This window comes from Leptosomus discolor, chromosome 7 (genome assembly GCF_034619465.1).
Source record: "Leptosomus discolor isolate bLepDis1 chromosome 7, bLepDis1.hap2, whole genome shotgun sequence".
Lineage (NCBI taxonomy): Eukaryota > Metazoa > Chordata > Aves > Leptosomiformes > Leptosomidae > Leptosomus > Leptosomus discolor.
In genome coordinates this window covers 1,185,730-1,206,769 of record NC_141397.1, presented here as the reverse complement: position 1 = coordinate 1,206,769, position 21,040 = coordinate 1,185,730, and the positions used below count along the sequence as shown (strand labels likewise).

At 49.7% G+C, this 21,040-nt stretch overlaps 1 protein-coding gene across 3 annotated transcripts in view; it reads right to left on the bottom strand.

Moving 5' to 3' along the window:
* Positions 1-2,689: 2,689 nt before the first annotated feature.
* The window catches only part of PPP1R9A (protein phosphatase 1 regulatory subunit 9A), a 119,872-nt gene continuing 101,521 nt past the window's right edge, over positions 2,690-21,040 (bottom strand). The window contains exons 11-19 of one of the 3 annotated variants that reach the window (XM_086467834.1): positions 17,709-17,866; positions 16,839-17,139; positions 12,887-12,974; positions 12,701-12,780; positions 9,496-9,719; positions 6,971-7,090; positions 5,138-5,161; positions 3,789-3,971; positions 2,690-2,902 (exon numbers count right to left, since the gene is read on the bottom strand). In XM_086467834.1, coding sequence (XP_086323960.1) covers positions 2,690-2,902; positions 3,789-3,971; positions 5,138-5,161; positions 6,971-7,090; positions 9,496-9,719; positions 12,701-12,780; positions 12,887-12,974; positions 16,839-17,139; positions 17,709-17,866 — 1,391 coding nt within the window. The remainder of the gene's footprint in view (positions 2,903-3,788; positions 3,972-5,137; positions 5,162-6,970; positions 7,091-9,495; positions 9,720-12,700; positions 12,781-12,886; positions 12,975-16,838; positions 17,140-17,708; positions 17,867-21,040) is intronic. The other 2 variants (XM_086467835.1, XM_086467836.1) reach the window with 2 other exon arrangements.

The following is a 21,040-nucleotide window of genomic DNA, read 5'->3' as shown; positions in this document are numbered from 1 at the left end:
GCACGGCCCCACCACGAGCCGCCACAGCCGTGACGGGAACCACTGGAACCTCCGCCGCCGCGGGCAGGAGAGCGGAGCTCTCGACACGGCTCCGTTTGCTTCGTTTTCACGTGTGGATCAAAACGCACCTTATGGCTTTGTTTGAAAGGTAAGCTACCGGGGTTTTTGAGGTGTGGTTTTTGTTGGGCTTTTTTAGCCTGAGAATAACAAAATAACATGACCACAAAGCAGTAACCCCCCCCCCCCCGAATACTTAAAGGACTTAAGCTGAATTAGTCATTCTGCAGAAGAAGAATCTGGTTTACAAAGAGATTAACCAGGCACCGTTCTAAGCAGCAAGAATGAAAACTCAATGTGTAATGCCAAGCAGTCTCCTCAGGTTTCTAAGGAAAAAAGAACATAAAACAGGGACCCACCTTAGATTACTACATATAAATCACTTAAACGTTACTACAATGCAAACATAATTTAAAAAGAAAATAATCAGTGAATGCATTTATCAACGTTGTATTTAAAATATTAAATTTCCAGTTTCTCCCAGGTAACTTCTCTTACTCAAATATAAACTGACAACCTCCTAAAACAACAGAGTGCCAGTTTTACGAGGCTGTTAAACATTTGTACGATTTTTCTCCTGCAGAGAGCGCAGAAAGATTCACTGCCGTGTGGAGTTCTTGTAGCAGGTGTATTTTTTTGCCCGTGGTCTATCTCGAGAAAAATATCACAAGCCTTTTGAAATTATCAGGATCTTTTACAGCAATTTCATTTTTAGATCTGAATAAAATACACATCAGAAACTCACAGAAATCAGGACTTGGAAGGAAAAATAAAGCTAATGCTAAGCAGATCTGCTGTGTATGGACTCTGAACGAGCTAGGCTCTCTCAGTTTACAGACCATTTCACATGTCAAAGAAATTACTAGGATCAGAAGACATTTAACTATAAACATTGCACCCCAACTGTTTCAAATCTGAGCTCCAGAGAACGCGGCAGGCACAAATCCGAATGCCATAAAGCACAGAGCAGAAGAGAAGCCACGCCAAACGAAACCAAATGCTTTCTGCAAAAGAATTCAATATTTGCATTTTTTTAGGCTGGCAAATTTTTGATGTTCAAGATTCTTTTCGACATCGACACCGCAAAGACCGCCGGGCCGGCAGGAGGAGGTGGAGACGGCGCCGTGCAGGAGGCAGGACAGGGAAGCGCCGTCTCCCGACTAGCCGTGCCGCTACGGGGTCAGCTTGGGCGGCCCTGGCTTCTCGGGGGGGGGGGGGCACCTGCCCGCGGTCTGCCCGCTCGTTGGAAGAAATACCGAGATGTGAACCCCGCTCTGAGCGGCAGGAACGCCGCGGCAGCGCGAGCCGCACGCCGCTCCCCCCCGGGCAGAGCCACACGGCAGGCTTCGCCGGCGGCCGCGCACACCAGGGAAACAGGAATCTCGGAAGGATGGAACACGACCACTGCTAAGGCATCCGCACGCTCCACAGCCCATGCCCAGAAATTCAGGGTTTGGTGGGGACGTTCTTTAAACACGTCGATCGAAACGGTTAATTTACGGCAGCTCTGGGGTTAGCCACCGTCACCTCCACGGCAGCACTGACCCTAACAGCAACGGACTGAACCGAATTTTAACCCGAATCCCTCGTCTCCCTCCTCTTAAAGTGCACTTCTGTAAAAACCGACAGTCTCCAGCAGACTCAAGTTTGATAATCGCTTCCAACAACGGCTTCACCACGGCACAGCGCAAAGCTTACTCTCCCAGCGCCGACTGGAGAATGAATCTGAGACGTGCCGTTTTTCTTGGGAAAAAAAAAAACCCAAACAACCCGAAACAAAATAAGCCCAGTTTCCTGTTCAAAACACATGAAAAAGAAAGCGGAGTGAGCTATAAGAAAGTTGCCTACACACTGGGAGCACAATGAAATTTATACAGATCTACACGCTGTGCTCTAGTTAGAAATTCTTCCTTGCTCAGACATCTGAAGGATAAATGTTATCCCCAGATTTCTGTGTAAACCCACGTAATCATTTAAGGCTTTGCCTCCTTCCTGGATTAACTATGGTACAGTGACAGAAAGAGTTTCACCTCCCGTCCTTCACCCAGGGGGAATATCGACTCTCCTGTCGTTATCTCCAGTGTATAAGAAGAAGTCACTGAACAGTTGTGTCGCTTCAAGGTACGGACGCGAGATGAGACGCGCTCCGGCAGGCGGAACGGAGCATCCCAACGCCGTAACGAAGCTGAACCTCCAGTCGGAAAGCGAAGTCAGCTCTTACCGGACAGGGCACCGCTCCTCTGAGCCCGCTGAAGAAGCGCCCCCAGCCGTGCTGGCCGTCCCTCCTGTCCAGCAGCGGCGAAGCAGCGGGTCGTGCTCCTCGGCACCGCGCTGGCGACCGGCGTGATCGCCCACGCCGAGCTCAACGTTGGGAAGGCGACACCGCCAGGCGCCTGTGAGATCTGTTAGCTGGCAACGACACAAAACGAACCGAGGGGCTGGGGGTGTTTCACACGGCGACAGCAGCGAGCGCGAACGGGGGGCGCGGGAAGGGAAAGCTACACGGCACGGACGTCCCCGGTCACTCTATGTACAGCCCCGCTCCTCCGTCCTGGCTCTGGTGGAACGGGCCCAGGAGAGCCGAGGGGCACGGCAGCGGGTACGAGTCTCCCCTCCCGCAGCAGCGCTCCCGTCACTGCTCGGCAGTGCCCTCTGTCGCGTCGGACGACGACTTGTCTGTTTTCTTCGATTTCCTCTGCAGCTGCTCCTGTTCCTTCTTCCGAAGCTTCTCCCTTTGCTTCTCCATCTTCTCTTGAGCTTTGCGAGCTTTCTCCAAGGACGCTTTCATTTCCTTTAGCTTTTTTTTAACGATCGCTCTGTCCTGGGAGGATGTCATACCGAGAGCCTGAGGTGGGGAAAACAAAAAGAAAAAGAACTTCATACGGCTTAATCTGTCACCATTTTTGTCACATTCTAGTACTAACTCCTCTTAGGTAGAAGACAACTAAGAAAATTTGAGGCAGACTCAGATACATTACTGCTGTGTAAGGAACAATACACTGCCGTACTACTTCCCATGCCTGCCGTTTCTGGAATACCAAAGAATTAGGTCTCATTGCCACCACCAATGTTGATTTCATTGATCAAATGAGGCAAACAAAGGCTAAACTATTCGCCTGAAGTCATCTAAGTCTACAAGACTTCGTGCTTCTCACTGCTATGCCTTAGTCCAAAGTTCACTTGATCTCTTCTAAAACCCCTGGAGTCAGTGAAACGCCAGCAAAAAGAATTCAGAAAGGGAGCACCGAACTTGGACTTTCAGATCTGCTGAGCTTCCCACAACTCCTTCCTGTAATTCTTGTTGACAAAAGCAGGCTCCTATTTTCACTACGAGAAACCATGCCCGCTTCATACCTCAGAACTGCATTTAGTTGTAGCACAGTACAGCTGCTATCAGCTTATGCCTCCAGGACCCCACTGACCCCCCTCTTCGGTGGGTAGCGTGGCTGTACATCTGCTCAGCGCCTCCTCCGAGGCCCAAACCAGAGCTGGGTGGGACACAGGGGCGCGCGAGTCGCCCTCGCACACGCGGGGACGTCACACGCACCCGGCGCCCTCACAGATCCAACGCCCGCCGCTGCCGAAGCCTAGCGCACATGGGGGTTTCTCGCAGTGTCCCCCCCCCCCGCACAGGGGCTCACTGCTCTCTGGCCGAATCCTGACCTCCGTTAAGGTTACCTGAAGTGACAGCAAGTACTACAGCGGCTCTGGAAGTCCCGTCAGTCACTTACCTTGAGCCTACTCCCGTCCAGCTGAAGGAGGTGCTCCCCATTAATGTTTTGGGCGCTGAATTCGGAAACGTACTGTTCCAGGTTGAGGGTCATTAACCAGTGGGAAACCTGCTGCACGCTCCACTCCTGAACAGCTCGACTCTGACACTGGCTGTGCTTGGGAGACTGCCCGTCGTCAAGGATCTGTGACAAAAACATGCTGCGTTATTATTAAAAGGGTAACACGGACGGGGAACAACATTTTTCTGTACAAACTGCCAGCGTCAGAGCAGAGGTATCTGTACTATCTTCGCAACAGCAGCCATTTCGCACCGCTGCATTACATCTGCATCCAACCAGACATCTAAGAATCGGCACGAGGTACCCAGAAAGTCTCCTGTCTACAAAGAGAAGAAGAAAAAGGAGCGGGCATTCCTTTGAACCCAAACCGGGACTGAGATGGCCAGCTGGCACAACCCAAACCAGGTATGCTCCCATTCCCTCGCAAGGTTTTTATCCTTCGGATTCGAGCGTTTCTAAAGGATGCAATGAATTCTGCATTCCGCTTCCCGGGCTCGTTCTCGGGTCTTTATGGTGTGTTTAAGCTACAAAACAAGAAACCCAGGGGGGAAATAAAACCTCAGAAAACCACTGTGGAGTTCAAAGTGATGACACCCAACAGCCAGTGAGACCAATACCGTCTATGTAAGACCACGAGATGACACAGAGGAGCGGTAAGGGACACACAGCGATCCCACGGCCCTGGCGCTGCTCTCACCACACTGTGCGGAGGAGGAGGAGGAGGAGGAGGAGCTGGGCGAGGAGAACCCCAACACAGCACCAGGAGGCGCAGGCAGGGTGGCAGCGGCCGGGGCAGCCCCGGGTCCCACCTTACTCCCCCCAGGGCAAGGCCAGCGGCGTCCCAGCGGTGGCCAGCACAGCAGCTGCTGCCGGCTGCAGCGGCCGCCCGCTGTTAGGGCAGCTTTCACAGCGGGCGAGGCGATGCTGGGAGCTCTCGGCTTCTGGCTGCCCAGCTCTCAGGGCTGGGGAAAGGACGCTTTGAGCACTACCTTCTCCTTCTCCTCCTGCGGCCAGCAGGAGCCGAGCGCAGCCGAGGCTTGGCCGGTGGATCCGCTCCCTCCCCCTGCCAGCGCGCGGCAAAAAGGGCCATTTGCTGCGGCCCGGAAACCTCTCAGCAGAAAGGCGAGGGGAACGCGAGGAGAGCGGAGCCGGTGACACCTGCGCGTTCTGCTCGAACGAGGGGGTTCGCCACCCGGCACCGTGGGACAAGAAATGTGAATCTGCCACGAGACGGTACGCTGCCACGCGATGGTCACACGGTTCACCACAACAGCACACCAGTATCTCACCTCATCATCAATCATATCCAGGCTCTGAGTGAGGGAGCAACAAAGAAATGGGAAAGAAAAGCATTATAGAAAACAAAATACAGAACATGTAACAGCATGTAAAAGTTCAGGCAAGGGCAGCACCGAGATTTGCAAACAGATACGGCTACTCAAAACCAAAGGGATTTCTCTAAAAGAAATTATTTCCAGAAGCAGAGGTTATGTCGAAAGCTCAGCACACACACGATTTGGCAGCTAAACCTGAGACTGTGTCAGTGAAAACCCCTTGGAGTTCCTGGTCTTGACACCCTAGCACCGGCGGGAACCTTCCCGATGGCTCCGTAAGCAGAGGACAGCCTGCAAGAACGGGGTCCCCTCCCCACCCGTTCAGTTTTGTCATCTCCTTCACACAATCACGTCACACCTGCCGGCAGCCGGCGCTGCGGAGGGCTGAGGAGCCACGGTGGCCAGCCCCTGCGGGGCGGGGGGTCTGCCCAGCCCCTGCAGCTCGGCCCACCGCAGAGGACGGAGAAAACACATTCGGTTTTATAGACCTGTTCAGGCGTGGTACGTTAGAAGCGATAAAGCAGAGAGCTGGACGAGCAAAATGAGAGCATTCTCAAGCTTTTAATTCCATACCACTGGCAGGAGGGCATTGCCACCATAAAACGCGTGACACAGGGGGAACGAAACGTGGTCAGAGAACGACACGTGTTGTCAAGGTAGTATTGGCACCAATGAAGGAACACGGTGACTTTGTTGTTTTCAGCAAGTCACAGAACATACAGGCCCGTCTGCACTCTCCTACCGTTGTCACAAGCTTTTGCCCTTCGTTACCTGCAGTAATTAACCCCTCCAGAGTGGTGGGGGTTGTAGGCCGGCATTTTGGCAAGGGGGGTTGCACGCAGCAGCTCTCGTTCTTTAAAGCCACGCAAAGCGCGCAGGCAGTAACTGAACAAGCCTAACTGTCATAAAAAAAAATAAGACATAGATACTTCAAGTGCCTCCCCTCTAGAAAAAACAAACCCCGGCTCGAACCCCACACGGAAAACGGGCGGTTCTTAGGGCGTGTTTGTCACAGGACCAGGGCACGGGCTTCCCGAGTGCGCGGGGCAGCTGTCAGCTGCTGCCAAACTGTGCCGCTGAGCCCACCGACAACCGCCCTACAAAGCCAGCGTCGTAAGAAAAGTATTTCAGGACGTTATATTCAGCTCAACTACGTCACCAGCTGACGGGGCCAGGAATGCTTTTTCACATGATCGTCTGAAAAAGCTCTGGTTGGAAGGAACCGAACCCGAACCCCCCGTGCGAAGCAAGCGCAGAGCACGCCCGGTGGGTGAACACGCACACGCGCCCATCAATCCACACACCATCAGGCATGGGCACACGCCATCCCTGCACGCACAGGGCATCGGCACTTCAATGTGTCGGGGTAAAAATCAGCCTGGGTGAAGGTGCCTTCCACCACAACTACATTTACCAAACTACACTGTATGTTTATGATCTCACAATCGTCTCAGTTATGTCTAGTTCATGTGTGTGTATAGATATATATATATATCTCTAGGGGTCCACACGTGGGCATTTAGAATGTAGGAAAAATGGACTGGAACCTGTGAGGATACAGCATCTCTTAGGAAACCAACGGCATTCTGCTTTCCTACGTAGTACCACAGGGCCTTTATTTCAAGGCATTAATATGAACAAGAAAAGATCTAAACAACAAGATTAATTTTCTTCTCCCATTCTACTGCCTAAAAAAATATCCCTTTATTATTTGAGTAATTATCAAGCAAAATGCCATGGGAGAAAGAAAACAACTATTTCCCACCTTAAACAATCCCCTCAGCATACCTCATCTGACGACAGCGCTAAGGAGTGCGAGAAACCTGGCGTTTTAGGTTCTGCTCCTAAACCGCTCAAATCAGCCGAACTTGTGCTGCTGGGGCTGAAATCATCGTTGAACGTGAAATTCTGCGGAGGGAAAGAGGAGTCAGAATGAACAAACGATCTCGGACGTGCATCTGAGAGGGAAATTCCCTTTCTGTCTCCTAGGCTGGCTCAGTTCAGGAGTGACTCCCATCACTACCCAGCCAGCAGCAACGCACACGAGGAAGCCCGGTTTTAGTATTGTTAATGTTTATAGAACACACAGTATTTTTACCACTGCGCACTTCACGAGGCACCTTTGCCGGCTTCATGCCTCCACGGATAGCCCAGGGGTCTGGAAGCCATTTCCAGACGCCCTCTTAAGACACTGGCTCTCATCCTAAATCGCTGCTTCCGCGGGTGAAGCACCAGCGTTTCACTGCCCTCCAAACATTTAGGACAAGGGTAGCACAGGCGGTAGCACAAAGAATAGGGCAGAGGATTAATGAGCAGCGAGAAGCGAAAACTGCTATTGCAAGAGCAAGGAGAATATCCCGAGAATCCATTTCTGAGTCCCAAACAACCTGCTAGACCAGTGGCAGGCTCCTCGCCCTTTGCCTGTACCTTCAGAGAAAACTGCAACTGAAACGAGAGAGATCTTTGGACACCCAGTGTTATTTACTGAACTAGGCAGCATAAAACAAACTGGTTTTTCTGAGCAATGCAGTGGCAGACGTCACCCCTTACAGCAAAGACCAGCAGAAGCGTGCACGTATTTCCCAGGAACACAGCAAAATCACCATCAGGAGGAGATAAAAGTGAACAAGTATTTCACATTGGAGCGAGAACCGTAAAGAAACCAAGATCTACAACAAATTAAGGACACCGTGATAGTCCATTTAACTTGAAAATACAGTTGATGACACGGAGACCTCTAATCTCTACTCTGCCACCTGAATGAATATCCAGTTCAATTCACTTTTGACATTCAATATAAAAAAATGGATCCAAACATCAAAACCAAAAGCACCACTAAAAAGTTATCCTTTAATCCCCCTCCTCCAAAGATATTTGACCTATCCTTCCTGAAAACAAGACGTCTTCCCGAAACATCAAGTGTTGGTCCTCTTAGTTTTGCTGGAAATCCAATTAAAGATAGGTACCACGCTGTGCTTTAAAAACCTGAACAGCAGTACAGGAGCTGTTAACTTAAGAGCCTGTAACCTTTACAGAGAACATTAAAGTGTGTTTGTGATCAGTTTTCTCATGCCTACGCTTAGAAATCCTGTTCTGCTTTTCCCAGCTCTTTACAGAGGAGAAGAAAATCCGAGCAGATTCCTTTTAATACGCAAATGTTTAGCCCCCACAGTGTTCCTAGGGCAGGAGTTCAGCAGCTCTACCTCCTGTTGTGTGAAGAACAACTTTTTCTAAGCACTCCGATTTTTCTTTCACCTCTATTTTGTGCAAGCTTCAGCTTTATGACTAACTTAAGTCTTTAAAACTTGATTTTCTATAGGAAAACCACAAGATAGCCAAGGCCCGCTAATCATTGTGACAGTGACCGGTTAGTTTCTCTTCCATCTTCAGAGATTTCACCTGTGGTGAAACACAGCCCGGGCAGCCCTGTGTTGCCCTCCCAGCGCAGAGCGGCCTCGCATGGCCCCGTGCACAGCAGAAGGACAGTATCGCCAGCGTCAGAAATGCCCAGGGAAGCTGCCATGGCGCACAGACGTGTGTTTGTGGAAGGCAGAGAAATTAGATTTCTGATTCACGCTCCCGTACATCAAGCTGAGAACCGTTATCTTTTTCTTTTTACCAGACCGACACAAAAAGTCAACTGCTGCAAGTCGTAAGGAGATACAGGCAGAGAAATATTTTCCAGAAGTGAAAATACACATGAAAAGCTAAGTATGTTACTACGACCAAGGGTTACTTAAGGAGTTGTCATGCTGAAACGTTCATGCACAGAGAAAGGAATCACACAGATGTATTAAACTGCAATAGTTCGTATTTACTGTTCGAGCAGCTTCATCTAGAGAATTAAATCTGACATCCAGCATGCACGACAAACAGATTTCATTACTGGGGGGGAAAAGGCAGATGACTGACGGCATCAGCATCTCTTCACTGGCCAACACCTCACCTGACCGCGGGCGGGCAGCCCCACCACCAGTCCTGGCCAACGCAGAAAATACCAAGAACTGAACACACAAACCCAGCATTTGTTCAGTGGATCCAAATGCTGATTTCCACCGGCACCACCCGCTTTCGTTACGGCACAGCACACCACGGTTAGTTTACTGAGCTACTGTGCAGTGAGAGAGAGTAAAAAGGCAGGATGCGGAATGGTACGACGAGAGGGATGTTCCGGTCGGACGAGCGCTTGCCGTACAATGAACACCATGCACTGTTTATTGTAGTAGTCACATATTGGCCTGGTCTTTTCCCAGAAACACGAAGCCAATTATGCCACCCAACACAGCGGGAATAAGGTAGTTTTTATTTTCTACCTTTGACCCTTTTCTAGCTGGACTTATATTTTCAGAGGAAGGTTCGGTGGAGCTGGCGGGCGACGGCAGGTTGCTGGAAGAAGTGGATCCCTTGCCACTCTCTCCATACCATGTGAAAGGAACACAGTGTGGGAGAGAGGAGGATCGCTCCGCCAAAGATTTAGCGTTTGCCGATTTCTGCAGCATCTCTCGGGCGGCCCTGTTTAAGAGAAGGGAGCAGGAACGTGTGTTAGATCACAACAGAAGAGAAACAGAGCGCTACGAGGCAGTTAATTGTAAAAGGAGTGGCGTTCCCTCTAACTGCGACTAAAGAACTGCCTGGCACACCGTGGGGTAGGTAGGGGCACGCCTGAAACCTCTCTTCAGTAAAAGAAGAGAAAAGTGGGTTCTTCTGATGCTGCTTCTGACTCGAGCTCTCCCAGACAACGCACACCAGCAAACGGAGACAGACGCCAGCTGAGAACGCCTGTACTCCCGCCGCTGGGATGGGAACCAGCTCCAGCCGAGAAGCCCCGCGTGGTGTCGGGGCGTTTCCGAGCCCCCATGGGCTCTGAGCACGATTAAACAGACTCAGCACGGACCCAACGGGCTCTGGCTCCCACAGAAGGTCTGGCTTGGATTTGGGGCCCAGGCAGCTGCGTCTGTGTCCGTCTGCGGAGACGCGCCTTCGCTACCGCAGCTGAACACCGACAGAGTTGGATTATCTCCGTTTTAAAGTTATTGAATATTAGAAATAGCAATATGGAAAAATGAAAGAAACACCTAGGTGGTATTATCAGCTTCTCTCCTTGCAGTAACAGAGGCCGCAGCGGGTAACGTGCCCAAGGCAAAGGTAACAGTTACAAAACAAAAGGCCTAAACTTTCCGCTAAGTGTGTCGTGTCGACAGCACAGTACGTCAACTGCAAATAACCGTGCCAAGTGTCTGCCTCAGAGAACTTCTGCAGATGTCGTACTCTCATCGCATACGTTACTGTCTCAGAGCATTAAACTTCTCCTGCTCTTAGCAGCCACCCGTGAACCGCACGTGCGTAAATCTCCCCTCAACTTCTGCCTCTAACCCGTTACTGACGTCATCACTAGAGGTTTGCGAGGCGGGAGCCTCTTTTCTGTACGGGTGAAACTGAGGCTGTCAAAGGGCCCCCACCCGGGGAAGCAGAAGACAACTTCTCCTTCCCTTTATCTACACAAAGAAGGGCAACGGGTCTGGCCCGGTCCTGTACTCCTCCCTCAGCCTCTGATCTTGCCTGGAAGCAGAAAGAAAAACCCAACGATGTTTGCTGCATCACCTGGCTGCAGGCAGGGGAACACGTGCTTCTCTCTGAAACGGGGAATTTTTTGTATATGTAACGTTGGTGGCAGTCTTAGGGAACAATTGGGGGGTTTATTTACACATCCTGAGTGCTGTTTTTGGCAATGGCAGCGTAACTCGTGCAACACCCATCTGACAGCGTGATTAATTCTACACCAACCGCTTGCTGTAATGGACATAATTATAACAGGCCGCTGCCTTTTGATCATCATCTTCTTTCTTTCAAAGAGCTTACACAGCTTTGGACTGTAGAGAAAACATCCTCGTGTTTCTTCTGAGGCAAATTCTCTGGCGCTGGTAACAAAGGGAGTGACAACGGGCGTTTAAAGAGTTCTGCTGGAACAACAGCGCTCCAGCTTAGAGAGGCACAGCGAGAACTGCAAAGGCTGATGAATGCTGGCTTTGAAAGGAGGCTAAAAATTCCCTTTTAGCAACTGTATCCAAACTCAGAAATACGACCAAACCGTACAAATAACTCATTTATCAAACGGTCTGAGAAGCAACTGATCCCTCTGCGCTGCGACCTGCGTTCCCTAAGGAAGGGACCGGTGGGCTCTCACGAATGTCTGCACCATACCAGGTACAGGTGCAAGGAACACACCGAGTTCTTACAGACAAGCACCCGTTCATTTCCCCCAGCCTGTGGCTCGGCTTTTAAACGCTCTGTGATGTTTAACACCCTGCTAAGGGCACTAGCTGCCTTCCAGCTACGCAGAGGTGCCGAGAATCTGCTCCAACAAGTCCCTCCCTGGCACGAGGGAAGCCCGGCCGTGAGCATCACCACTCCAGGTCACGCTGCCAGCAGGGACACCAGCGGAACCAGCTGGCAGGGGTTTTCTGACGGCAGCGCGGAGGCGACGACTGCCGCCTGAGACCGCTGAAGGTCCCGCCAGGTACGTGCAGGCCACCACGGCGCAGACGCACGCCGCGCTTCGGCCACTGCGCCTGAGGCAGCGGGTCTCAGGCTTCCTCTGCTGTTCTGATCTAACAGAGCTACACCACCGCTTGTCACTGGGCGCCCGCCTGTGAGACTGGCAGCAAAACTCCACGAACGGCCGCGTTACTGGTTTTCCACCACGCTGACTTTCTGAGGGGCATTCAAAGTCTCCCTTCTTCCGACAGCTCTTTCCTCAGGGAGGTTTTCTGTTGCGTGCAGAGAGCTTTTGGGTCGCCATGTCCTTTCGAGACCTCGGGAAGGTGCTGAGTTTGCTCAGCGCTCCTGACGCTAACCGGTCTTTCACACCCGAACGAGGTACAGCGCACCCCCTGCAGCGGTGATCTGGTCAGACCCACCACTACGGGAGGAGAGACCTTCACTCCAATCTACACTAGCTTTTGCCGAGAAGATGGCTTCCTGCCCTTCTGGACATCCCTTTATTTCCTCAGAGCCCAGACGCTGGTGGCGTGGTGTCATCAGATCTCTGCAGGAATTCACAATTCCTTCCCTGAGAGTTGGTGACGTGACAAAGCCTTCTGAAAGACCCTTCCGAGAGCATTCCTGGCGTGGGTGCTGCGAAGCTGCGGTGAACGGCTGCTGCCCAGCTGCGCTCTGGGGGCTTTTTCAAAAAAATATGGGGAATCGTGTCCCGATTTCTGGTTCATGGGTATCAGTAACTGACTGTGCGTGCGTCTTGTAGGCCGGCCCTGATAACCTGTTTCTGCAAAGCCCATTAGTGGATGCGAGAGGAGCAGTGATGCCACGCTACTGTAAGCCTCCACGTATTTTTAGACTACACGTTAGTCTGTCGTTAGTTAAGAAATGGAGGCTTGTAAGCTCAGAAGGTTATCTCAAAGCTCAACGCTTATTTGTAGGAAGGCATCAGCTCCCATCTGCTGGGGTGATTGGGTTTTCCCAGTGTTTCTGGCATATCATTTCTCGCAATGTCTCACCCGTACCTACTGCCATAGGTCACCCTAAAAGCTTCTTTCTCTTTCCGCTTCTTGCCCTTGTTTGAACTCCTTCTCAAGGGAGCCCTACAAGAATATTAGAAAACATCAGGAAACATCTTGGAAATTTTACTTTCAATCCTTTTAATGAAAAAAAAAAAAAAAGAAGTATTTCAAATAACAGAATGCTTACCCAAGGTCTGCAAGTTTTCGCTTTAGTTTTTCTGTATGCCCTATAGTAGGGCTAGTTGTTCTTGCTGCCTGAGCACATGTGGCACCATCTAGGATACATTTGTACACGGAAGAATGTACATTATTATTAATTGCTACTGATAGCTATTGCACTTTCCATCCAGAACAGTTTCTGTACCTTTCCGTAATTAGATAAGCATACACATACACGTGCGTGAGCACCGCTATGTAATTTTAGGAGATGTGAGAAGAGGAATAGAAATAAAGAAGTACTTTCAGAATTTGAGAATACACATGAAGAAATCCTATTTTAATTGAAGAAAATGAAAAGTTAATTTTGGTTGAGTTTTAATGAACACATAGTAAGTCGAACAACACAAAAGATTTACGGGAGAACATTACAGTGAGTCCATTTCTAAACTCAGCAGCAGCCGCTGAAGTTCCTGTTACAGAATTGCTTTGGTATAAAGGTTGACTTCCAAAATTACTCCTGAAATACGTTCTCGACCTCTGGAGCCAAGGGTACCGTTTACAATGGACACGCCAGGTAACAGCCACCTGCTCAGCTTCAACATCTTTGCTAAAACAAACACTGAACTTGAAATCCAACCACTCTGAATTAAAAATAAAAGAACTAAAAAGTAGCTTAGTCAATAAATTTAACCTGAGACGTCTACCAATTTCTGATCTCTTCTGCCAACACTGTTACAGCCCGAAGAGGAAACAGCCTCCAGTGCCCACACAGCCGAAACAACGAACCCCAGTCTGCACAGCACCCTGTGAGATCTACAGGGGAGCTACAAGAAAACTCCCGGCAGCGCGGCGGTTCAGGCACAGCGCCCGTGATTCTTGAACGTAAAGAGTGTCCCCAAACGCTCTGGAGGAAGCAAGTGAAGGTCAGTCACTCGTGTCACGTGCGGCTTGGCGACTCTCACAACGTGACCCCAGAGACGCGCGGTGGCGTTCACTGGCAGCACTGCTGGGCCGTGCGCTCCTCCCCCTGCCGCCGACATGAACTAAGCCCTCAGAATTCGCCCCAAACGCCACAGCACTACCCCAGGACAGTCGGCTACGTGTACAGAACTTTGCACGTGGCTTTGTGGAGAATACTTGGTCCAGCTTGCATTCAAGTAAGAAAAGCAGGAAAACAAGCCTCTTGCAATATCCACGCTCTAAAAGCTGTACTATTTCTACCAACACAAGTCCTTTTGTTAAAAAAAACCATTCAAGACCAACTGACAGGTAACCTCAGGCCAAAAAAGCAAACAAGCAAAAATTAATACAAAGAATGACAAAAGCAAGGCGAAGCCTCCTCCCCAGGGAGGCTGAGGAGAACGCGGGGCAACACAGACTTTGCATCGACCCTGCACCGTGCCCGCTCCTCCCGTCTGCTCTTGGGGTTCCTCTTAACGCACACTTCTCACTTAACCACTGTCAAAATTGCCACTTTCAAGAACAAAACATATCAAATAAAAATGTTTATTTTCCCACTGGCTATTCACAGGCAAGTGGGGCTTGGGGGCCGGGGGGGTGGTGGGGTTTTTTGGAGAAACTTCTTATCGAAAGGCAATGAAACTGTTGGGCACGCTGCTTTCGTGGTGTGTTTAGTAGCTGGAGGTTTTGCTGCTCTAGCAGCAGCAGTAACGTGGGGAGCTCCGCAGGGACCCGGGGCAGCTCCCTGGTACGGCAGGTTTCTGTGGGGCTCTCGCGTCGCCGCGCTCCCGCTCACACGCAGCTTGGCCCAGCCAGGACCCTCTGAGTAGCGGCACCGGCTGGGGAGAACAGCCCGACTCCTCGTGGCTCTTCAGAGAGGGTGAGGGAGAGCCGGCTCCTCAGGATAAATGGCACAGAAGCTGTTTAATCCATCATTTTCAGCCTCAAGGCGCTGGTGTAAGTCACCTGTGGCTGACGGGTGTGAGGGGAGGCTGGACCTAACGCTCTGCCCCGAGGTCACCGGCGGTGGCAGCCCGCCTCACGTCAGCGGAGGACTGCCCAGAGGGGTCACCTCGCCTGCTCGTCAAAGGATGCTGTGGCACAGCCCAGGCAGAACTGAAGAAAATAAATCAACCGCACACAGGCACGAAAAAGCTGTGCTCGGATGAACAAGCAAAATTCCTCGTCGTTTTGCAATGAAACGGACCCCGTGCCGCTCCAGCTCTCCCCACAGCACGGCAGGACCTCGTAAGGAAAGAACAAAAGACAAGCGGGAGCTGGCTAACGCTCGCTTCGCTCGTGAGGGGTTAATCGACGGACACGCGCGTGTCCACAGAGCTCCATCTCTAAAAAACCCTCCCTGAACACACAGAACAAACCCAACGGCCCTTTCTATTTTCTGCCTGTAGGAGTCCGACAGCCAAACCAACAACCCATGAAAACAGCACCGCTACCACACTTGTCGCCAAACAGCTGCTTCAGGATAGTTCATTGTCTGCTGTAGGACTTACTAAATGCAAATTTTCCATTTGAAACTGAACCACTGTGGTTTAATTTTCAGGTAGCCATCAGAATCCGGGTACACCCGAAAGCACCGGTGGTTGACTTGATGGTCACAGAGGGGAAAGCACGACAGCAATACTTAGACAGATTATATTTCAAACCTAAAGTGGAAAGAGCGACACAGTGGGTGGAATATAATACCCTATTCCTTACACTACAAGGCTAGTCTCCGCTAGATTTTTATCACGGTATTTTCCATACATGAGTTGGAAATGCAGGATTTATGACTTCACTGATAAACCTGTCATACACTCAAGCTGACGTACGAGTTTGGAAAGTCACATTCATGTTCACACCCTTATTTTCACTTGCAAAGCTCAAATATTGAATTTAACCTTGATTTGTTAACAATTACGCAATTAGAAACCATACAGTTAGACTAGCAATTTCAGAACCCATGTAAAAATCCTAGCAGGTATTAACCTGTCCTAAATTCAAGAACACTTCATTAATCTGCCTTTTAGGAATCTGTGTGAAAGCTCTGTATGAAGATGAACCAAAAATAGGTTGTAAATCAGTGGCAAGTCTTTTCAGACACACACACAAACAAAAATCCTCAACAAATTGTTCTTTTCAGTTAATTTAAGTAAGCCAAAGTCTGTTATGAACCTCTCCAGACCTATTCCCGCCATCCTCACTTAAAAACAATTTTTATGAGGTATTTTAGCTCATGTGACAGTTAGAGAACGCAAGGTGCACAGCTCGGAATGCTGGCGTTGTGTAGGATGCCAATTTGGACTTCCCAAGGCGTGTGAAAAGGACGGCTCAGCGTTCCGTGCCGTACCGTGCTGTTAAGGCATTTAATGAACGGGTATCTGAGAGAGGCACCTGAGCGAGGTACGATCGCGTCATGTTTTACCCAGCTTGCATTTAAAGAATCCGAATTAAGTAAATAACAATGCGGCCAACCTGCCCAGCAAATGACTTGATTTTTTGTTCTGTAAATGAAGAGTGTCCAGACACTAACCTCGTTTAATCCAGACAGTGCTGCCTCTCAGCAATTAAAAGCTACAATCTGTTATTCTTGCGTTACATTCCTTTCCCCACCCTCCAAAAAAGGCATCTAGCAGTGCCAAAATCACATAATTCGAGTAAGCACACTGTGTTAAGCATGTTTCTAACATGGAAAGGTCCCAAGGTCCAATAATTTGGGGTTTTTAAAACAAAAGACAAGATTTTCTTAAAGGCAACTTCCCCCTAGCTTTTTCAGTGAGTTCTAAGAAAGACAAAAAAAAAAAAATAAGGCAGGCAGCAGTTCCTGAGCTCATTTTAAACTTTGTCCTTTTCTTATACCACCGTACGAGGCCATTTGTAATTTTTTAGCCTCCAGGCAGACAAAAAGAAGCTATGAGAGGATGGCCTGCTCGTTGCTAAGGTCCTGCTACGCACCAGAAGTTCATAAAGTAGAGGTAAGTGAGCAAAACGACGCATCAATTTATTGTAAAAAATAGCAATACCTTTATCCCGCACAACATTGCTGCCAGCTGGGTGATGCAAAGGAGACGCTTCGGAGCTGTGCCCAGATTTGGAAGGAGAGGAAAGCGGAGTGTCTCCCCGAGCAGGCGGGGAAAGGACACCTCCCTTGCGGTGCTGTCCTTCTTCTCGGCGCTCAGCTAGGTTGTCAAGTGAGCTGGCCGCCCTGCTAGCCACGGGGGAGAGGGAGGAAGCACCAGAGTCTGATGCTGGTGAGGACGCTCTCATGCATAAGGGCAGTGGTGATTTTGAAATGTGCATGGGGCTACCGTGACTGTTGGGCGGCTGTTGGTACAAGAGATTATAAAGCAGGTTATGCCATTTGGTAACCAGAGCAAGGCTCACTTCCAACATGCACTTCTTTTATTCGTTATTTAGCCTCCTACGTGTACGAAACGCCGTAGCAATTCATGCCATTACCTTTAGATACCACACACAGTGCTGTTCATTGGGATTTGCTCTCGGACGGAAGCCAGAACAGGGCAACACAACGCGTGAGCACCGCATCCACTGCGTTAACAACTTAACAAATAGAGAAACACACGGTTCAAGTCCCTTTCGCCTCCTGCATAGACGAAAGGACCCACTCTGCGTCACAAAGCACACCTAAACCAGGAAGCCCAGGATTCCTGTTTAAAAAAAAAAACCCCAACAAACCACAACAAAAGCAAAAACCGAGGTGCGCTGACTGGAGGGAGACCGGCCCGGCGCGTCGCTCAAGGACACTCACAGCGCGCTGCCGCAGAGGAGCACACGCTGCCTGGGCTACCACGCAGGGACAAAGACGAGGGTGGAACGGCTCACAACCTAGCGCTCCACGGGAAGCCCGAAAGAGAGGGCAGAGTCCTGCTCACCTTCCGTTCCAGGCTGTCCTCTCCGTCCGTGGAACTGATGCTGTCGTACAGCCTGGTCCTAGAAGGTCTCTGCCGCTTGTTCTTCACCGAAAGCTGAGCTCGGGTCTTCAGAGCTTTGGAGTCCAGTCTCTCCGTTTCTGGCACCGCTTCGTTGAAATCTGTGGGGAAACGTGATCTGAAGCTCTGTGACAGGAGAATCTCTCACTGCTTTTTCCTAAGACGGGACCTGCCATTGTGAGTACGTGCGCTTCGCACGTTTTACCTGTACCTGTGTCTTCGTAGCTGTTGGAGCAGTACTCATGCAAACAAAGAAGGTTATTTGCATACTATACACAGGTTATAAACCACTAACGAGTTTGTCTCCACAGATCCAGCCAGTCCATAGCAAAGAATCAACTGCAAAGACTTAAAAGTTCAACAAACGATTCACCACTAGGTGAAGGACCCCATGAAACCAGCTGTACCAGCCCAGAAAGCCGGTCCACGGAGACTCCCTCGAAGGGACTGGCATGTGCTTGGCTTGCAGAGACTCCTCCTCCATCAGGGCGTAACGCAAAGGAACCCTCGTCTCACTGCTCTGTGGCAGACATTTCCCAGCATCGGGATGAATATCCCGATTTAGACCCAGGGGACAGTCCATTTATCCCCAGTCCTGCCCTTTTAAGCCCCTTGAGGAGGAGGCACCGGACTGCCATTTCTCCCACAGCTGCCCCAGCTAGGCATTTCCCTTAGAACTTCCCCAGTTTTTTGCAGGCTGCTCACGGAATTACAGAAGAATTATCTAGAGCAGTCCTCAGGCTGCTCCACATTTGACCACAGAATGGCTTATAAATTTAAAGAACGTGACTTGTTCTCTCCTGTACTGAATGTCCCCCAAAACAACCTTGCACAATACGTGCAAGTTCTGAGCCCAGACAGCGACACAGGTAGTACCCGAATAACCAGACACCCTCTGTGACCGGATTCCTTTCCAGGCAGCCTTTCGCAGGGGCATGAAACCAGCGTTAAACTCATTCCTTCGGAGCTACGGTGAAACCGGTCGCTCACTCTACCACACTGTCCCTCCCAGGAGGGGACAGCAGAGAGGAATCCCAATCCTCGTCCGGATTCTGAGGTCATCTGCTGTCCAAAGTTCTGTGTGACAATACAAACAAGGTGCCCCCAACTGCTCGACCCAACCCTTCTGGGAGTAAAAGCGCCTTTTTATTAGCACCTGGCAGCCTCACTTGTTACGTCCCCCTTTGCCACACCGACCTGAACCACTGCCCCCTCTAGTAGATTCTTCTCTCTTTTTAATCAGAGTTCCCTCAAACTCTTTAAAATCTACACAAACTCAGGTGAACTTAGGTAAAACATCCCTGCCCCTCCCACAAACAGCCGACACAAACAGGCCCTCCCCTCCCTCGCTCTCGGAGCGCACCAGCAGACGCGCTGCCAAGCCCCCGCCTTAAGCAGGGGTCTAGAGGACGCGATCGTGAGGGGGACTGTCACAGCAGGAATGGGAAGGCCATGATCTGCTCAAGTGTGACGGGACTCTGCTTCTCCCTGCTCATAAAACCGAGTATATCGTGTGGGGCAGGACAGGGACTGTTGGATCCGGCATTACCCTGATCTAACAGCCCAAGAACTCTCCGAGAGGTGCGGTTAAGGCAGCAGTAATTACCCCAACAAAACCCCACAGTCACCAGAAGATCTGGGTGAAAGCCAGCAGATGTACTCTACCCTCCCACTTCTCAACCCTACAAAGTTGCTGTATTTTCTGAACAGCTGGAGTTTGTGCAGATGTTGTCTGAACATACCTTAATAAAATGGAAAAAAAACCCAAACCAGCGCTGTGCTACTTTTATATACCATCAGAAAAGAGCTGGACACAGTCACTCTCACGCTTACTCACTGTTGTCTTTCTACATACAAATTTCTGCTGGAAAAATCATGAAAACCCATTCCTTTGGTATCGGAGGGAAAGCAGTTTCAGATCTTTCCCCTTTCATCAACTGCCCAAACACTGTTACGTGATACAGGAAAACTGGAGAAACAGTTCATATGAAACGGAACAACGAAACCACCGTACCTGCTTAGGTTCAAAGCCACCCTACTCCTGAATGCTGTGAGCTAACTGTACCAAACGCTTCAGGTCAGGCTTGCCTCTACAGACAGAGCTAATGTAACTGCACTTTGCCTAGTTATCAATCATCCACCCAAACAAAATGTGAGTATTTCAGCAAATCTAACATTTTACAACGCTGCAGTAAGGCAAAATGCCTTTTAAAAGGTGTTTTCACGTTTTAGACCAGACAAAGAATAGATTCTTTATGGGTTTTTTAGTTTTTTTTGCAATCCTCATAGTACAAATCAAATCGGAAGCCGTGAGATTTATGTACTGAAGTACTGCAATCATAGCACACTAATCAGTTAGAAGCTGATCTTACGGACTTCTTTGCTTTGAACAAATGTAAACGGAGACCTCTGGGCCTCACTGAAGCCAATGAAGAAACTATATTACAAATAATATTGTAATTTATTTAAAACGAAAACCTATGTAGGAACAGGGTCTGGTGCTCCCTTGTCAGAATCCCAACACCTCCAACATCTGATTTCATGGATGCTATTAAATACACAGTAAGTATCACTCCTGCGCCAAACAGTCCTGTTCCAAGGCTGTGGACCTAAAATTGGCTTTAATTCTGCAGATATTCAACAGATATTCAACAGGCAGGGGGCACTTGCAATCACAGAACTTCACCCAAAGCCGCGGAGGTTATCTGCACATTTTCATCGGCGCAGCCCAAAAAATGGAAATTATCTTTTCTACGTGGAACAAGTAAAGGCTACAGCCACCCTGCCAGCAGCATCTGTCTCATCTCGGTGTCGCCACAACCTGTTTTGGCTCTTTGGTGAAGCAGAACAAAGTCTTGTAAGTCCTAATGTTGTAAATCAGGCTGTGCTGTGGCTGAGTGAGATTTTTAATTAATGTGCTAGCAAAGCACTTGCATTTTATTCACGAAAGGCTCCATCCTGGGGAACGGTGAGTGCCACCTACACGGCTCGTTTTGCTGCCCGTACCCAGGCGGGATCAGAACCTGCAGAGATCCGCTCAGGGTGGCAGATTTAGCACCGGTTTTCCCATGCTGGGAACTCTGTTCTTGTTTGATCTTTGGTCGTTGGGTAATCAAGGACAGATCTAGGCACACAGGAGAATAAAGAGTTTTCTCCTACTTTACTAACATAACGAAAGCATTGCATTAAACCTAAATGTTGATGGCATCCCGCTGAAAGCTCTAAGACATCAATAACGATCTTTGCTTTATTAGCACTTAGTCACTTCCATTTCT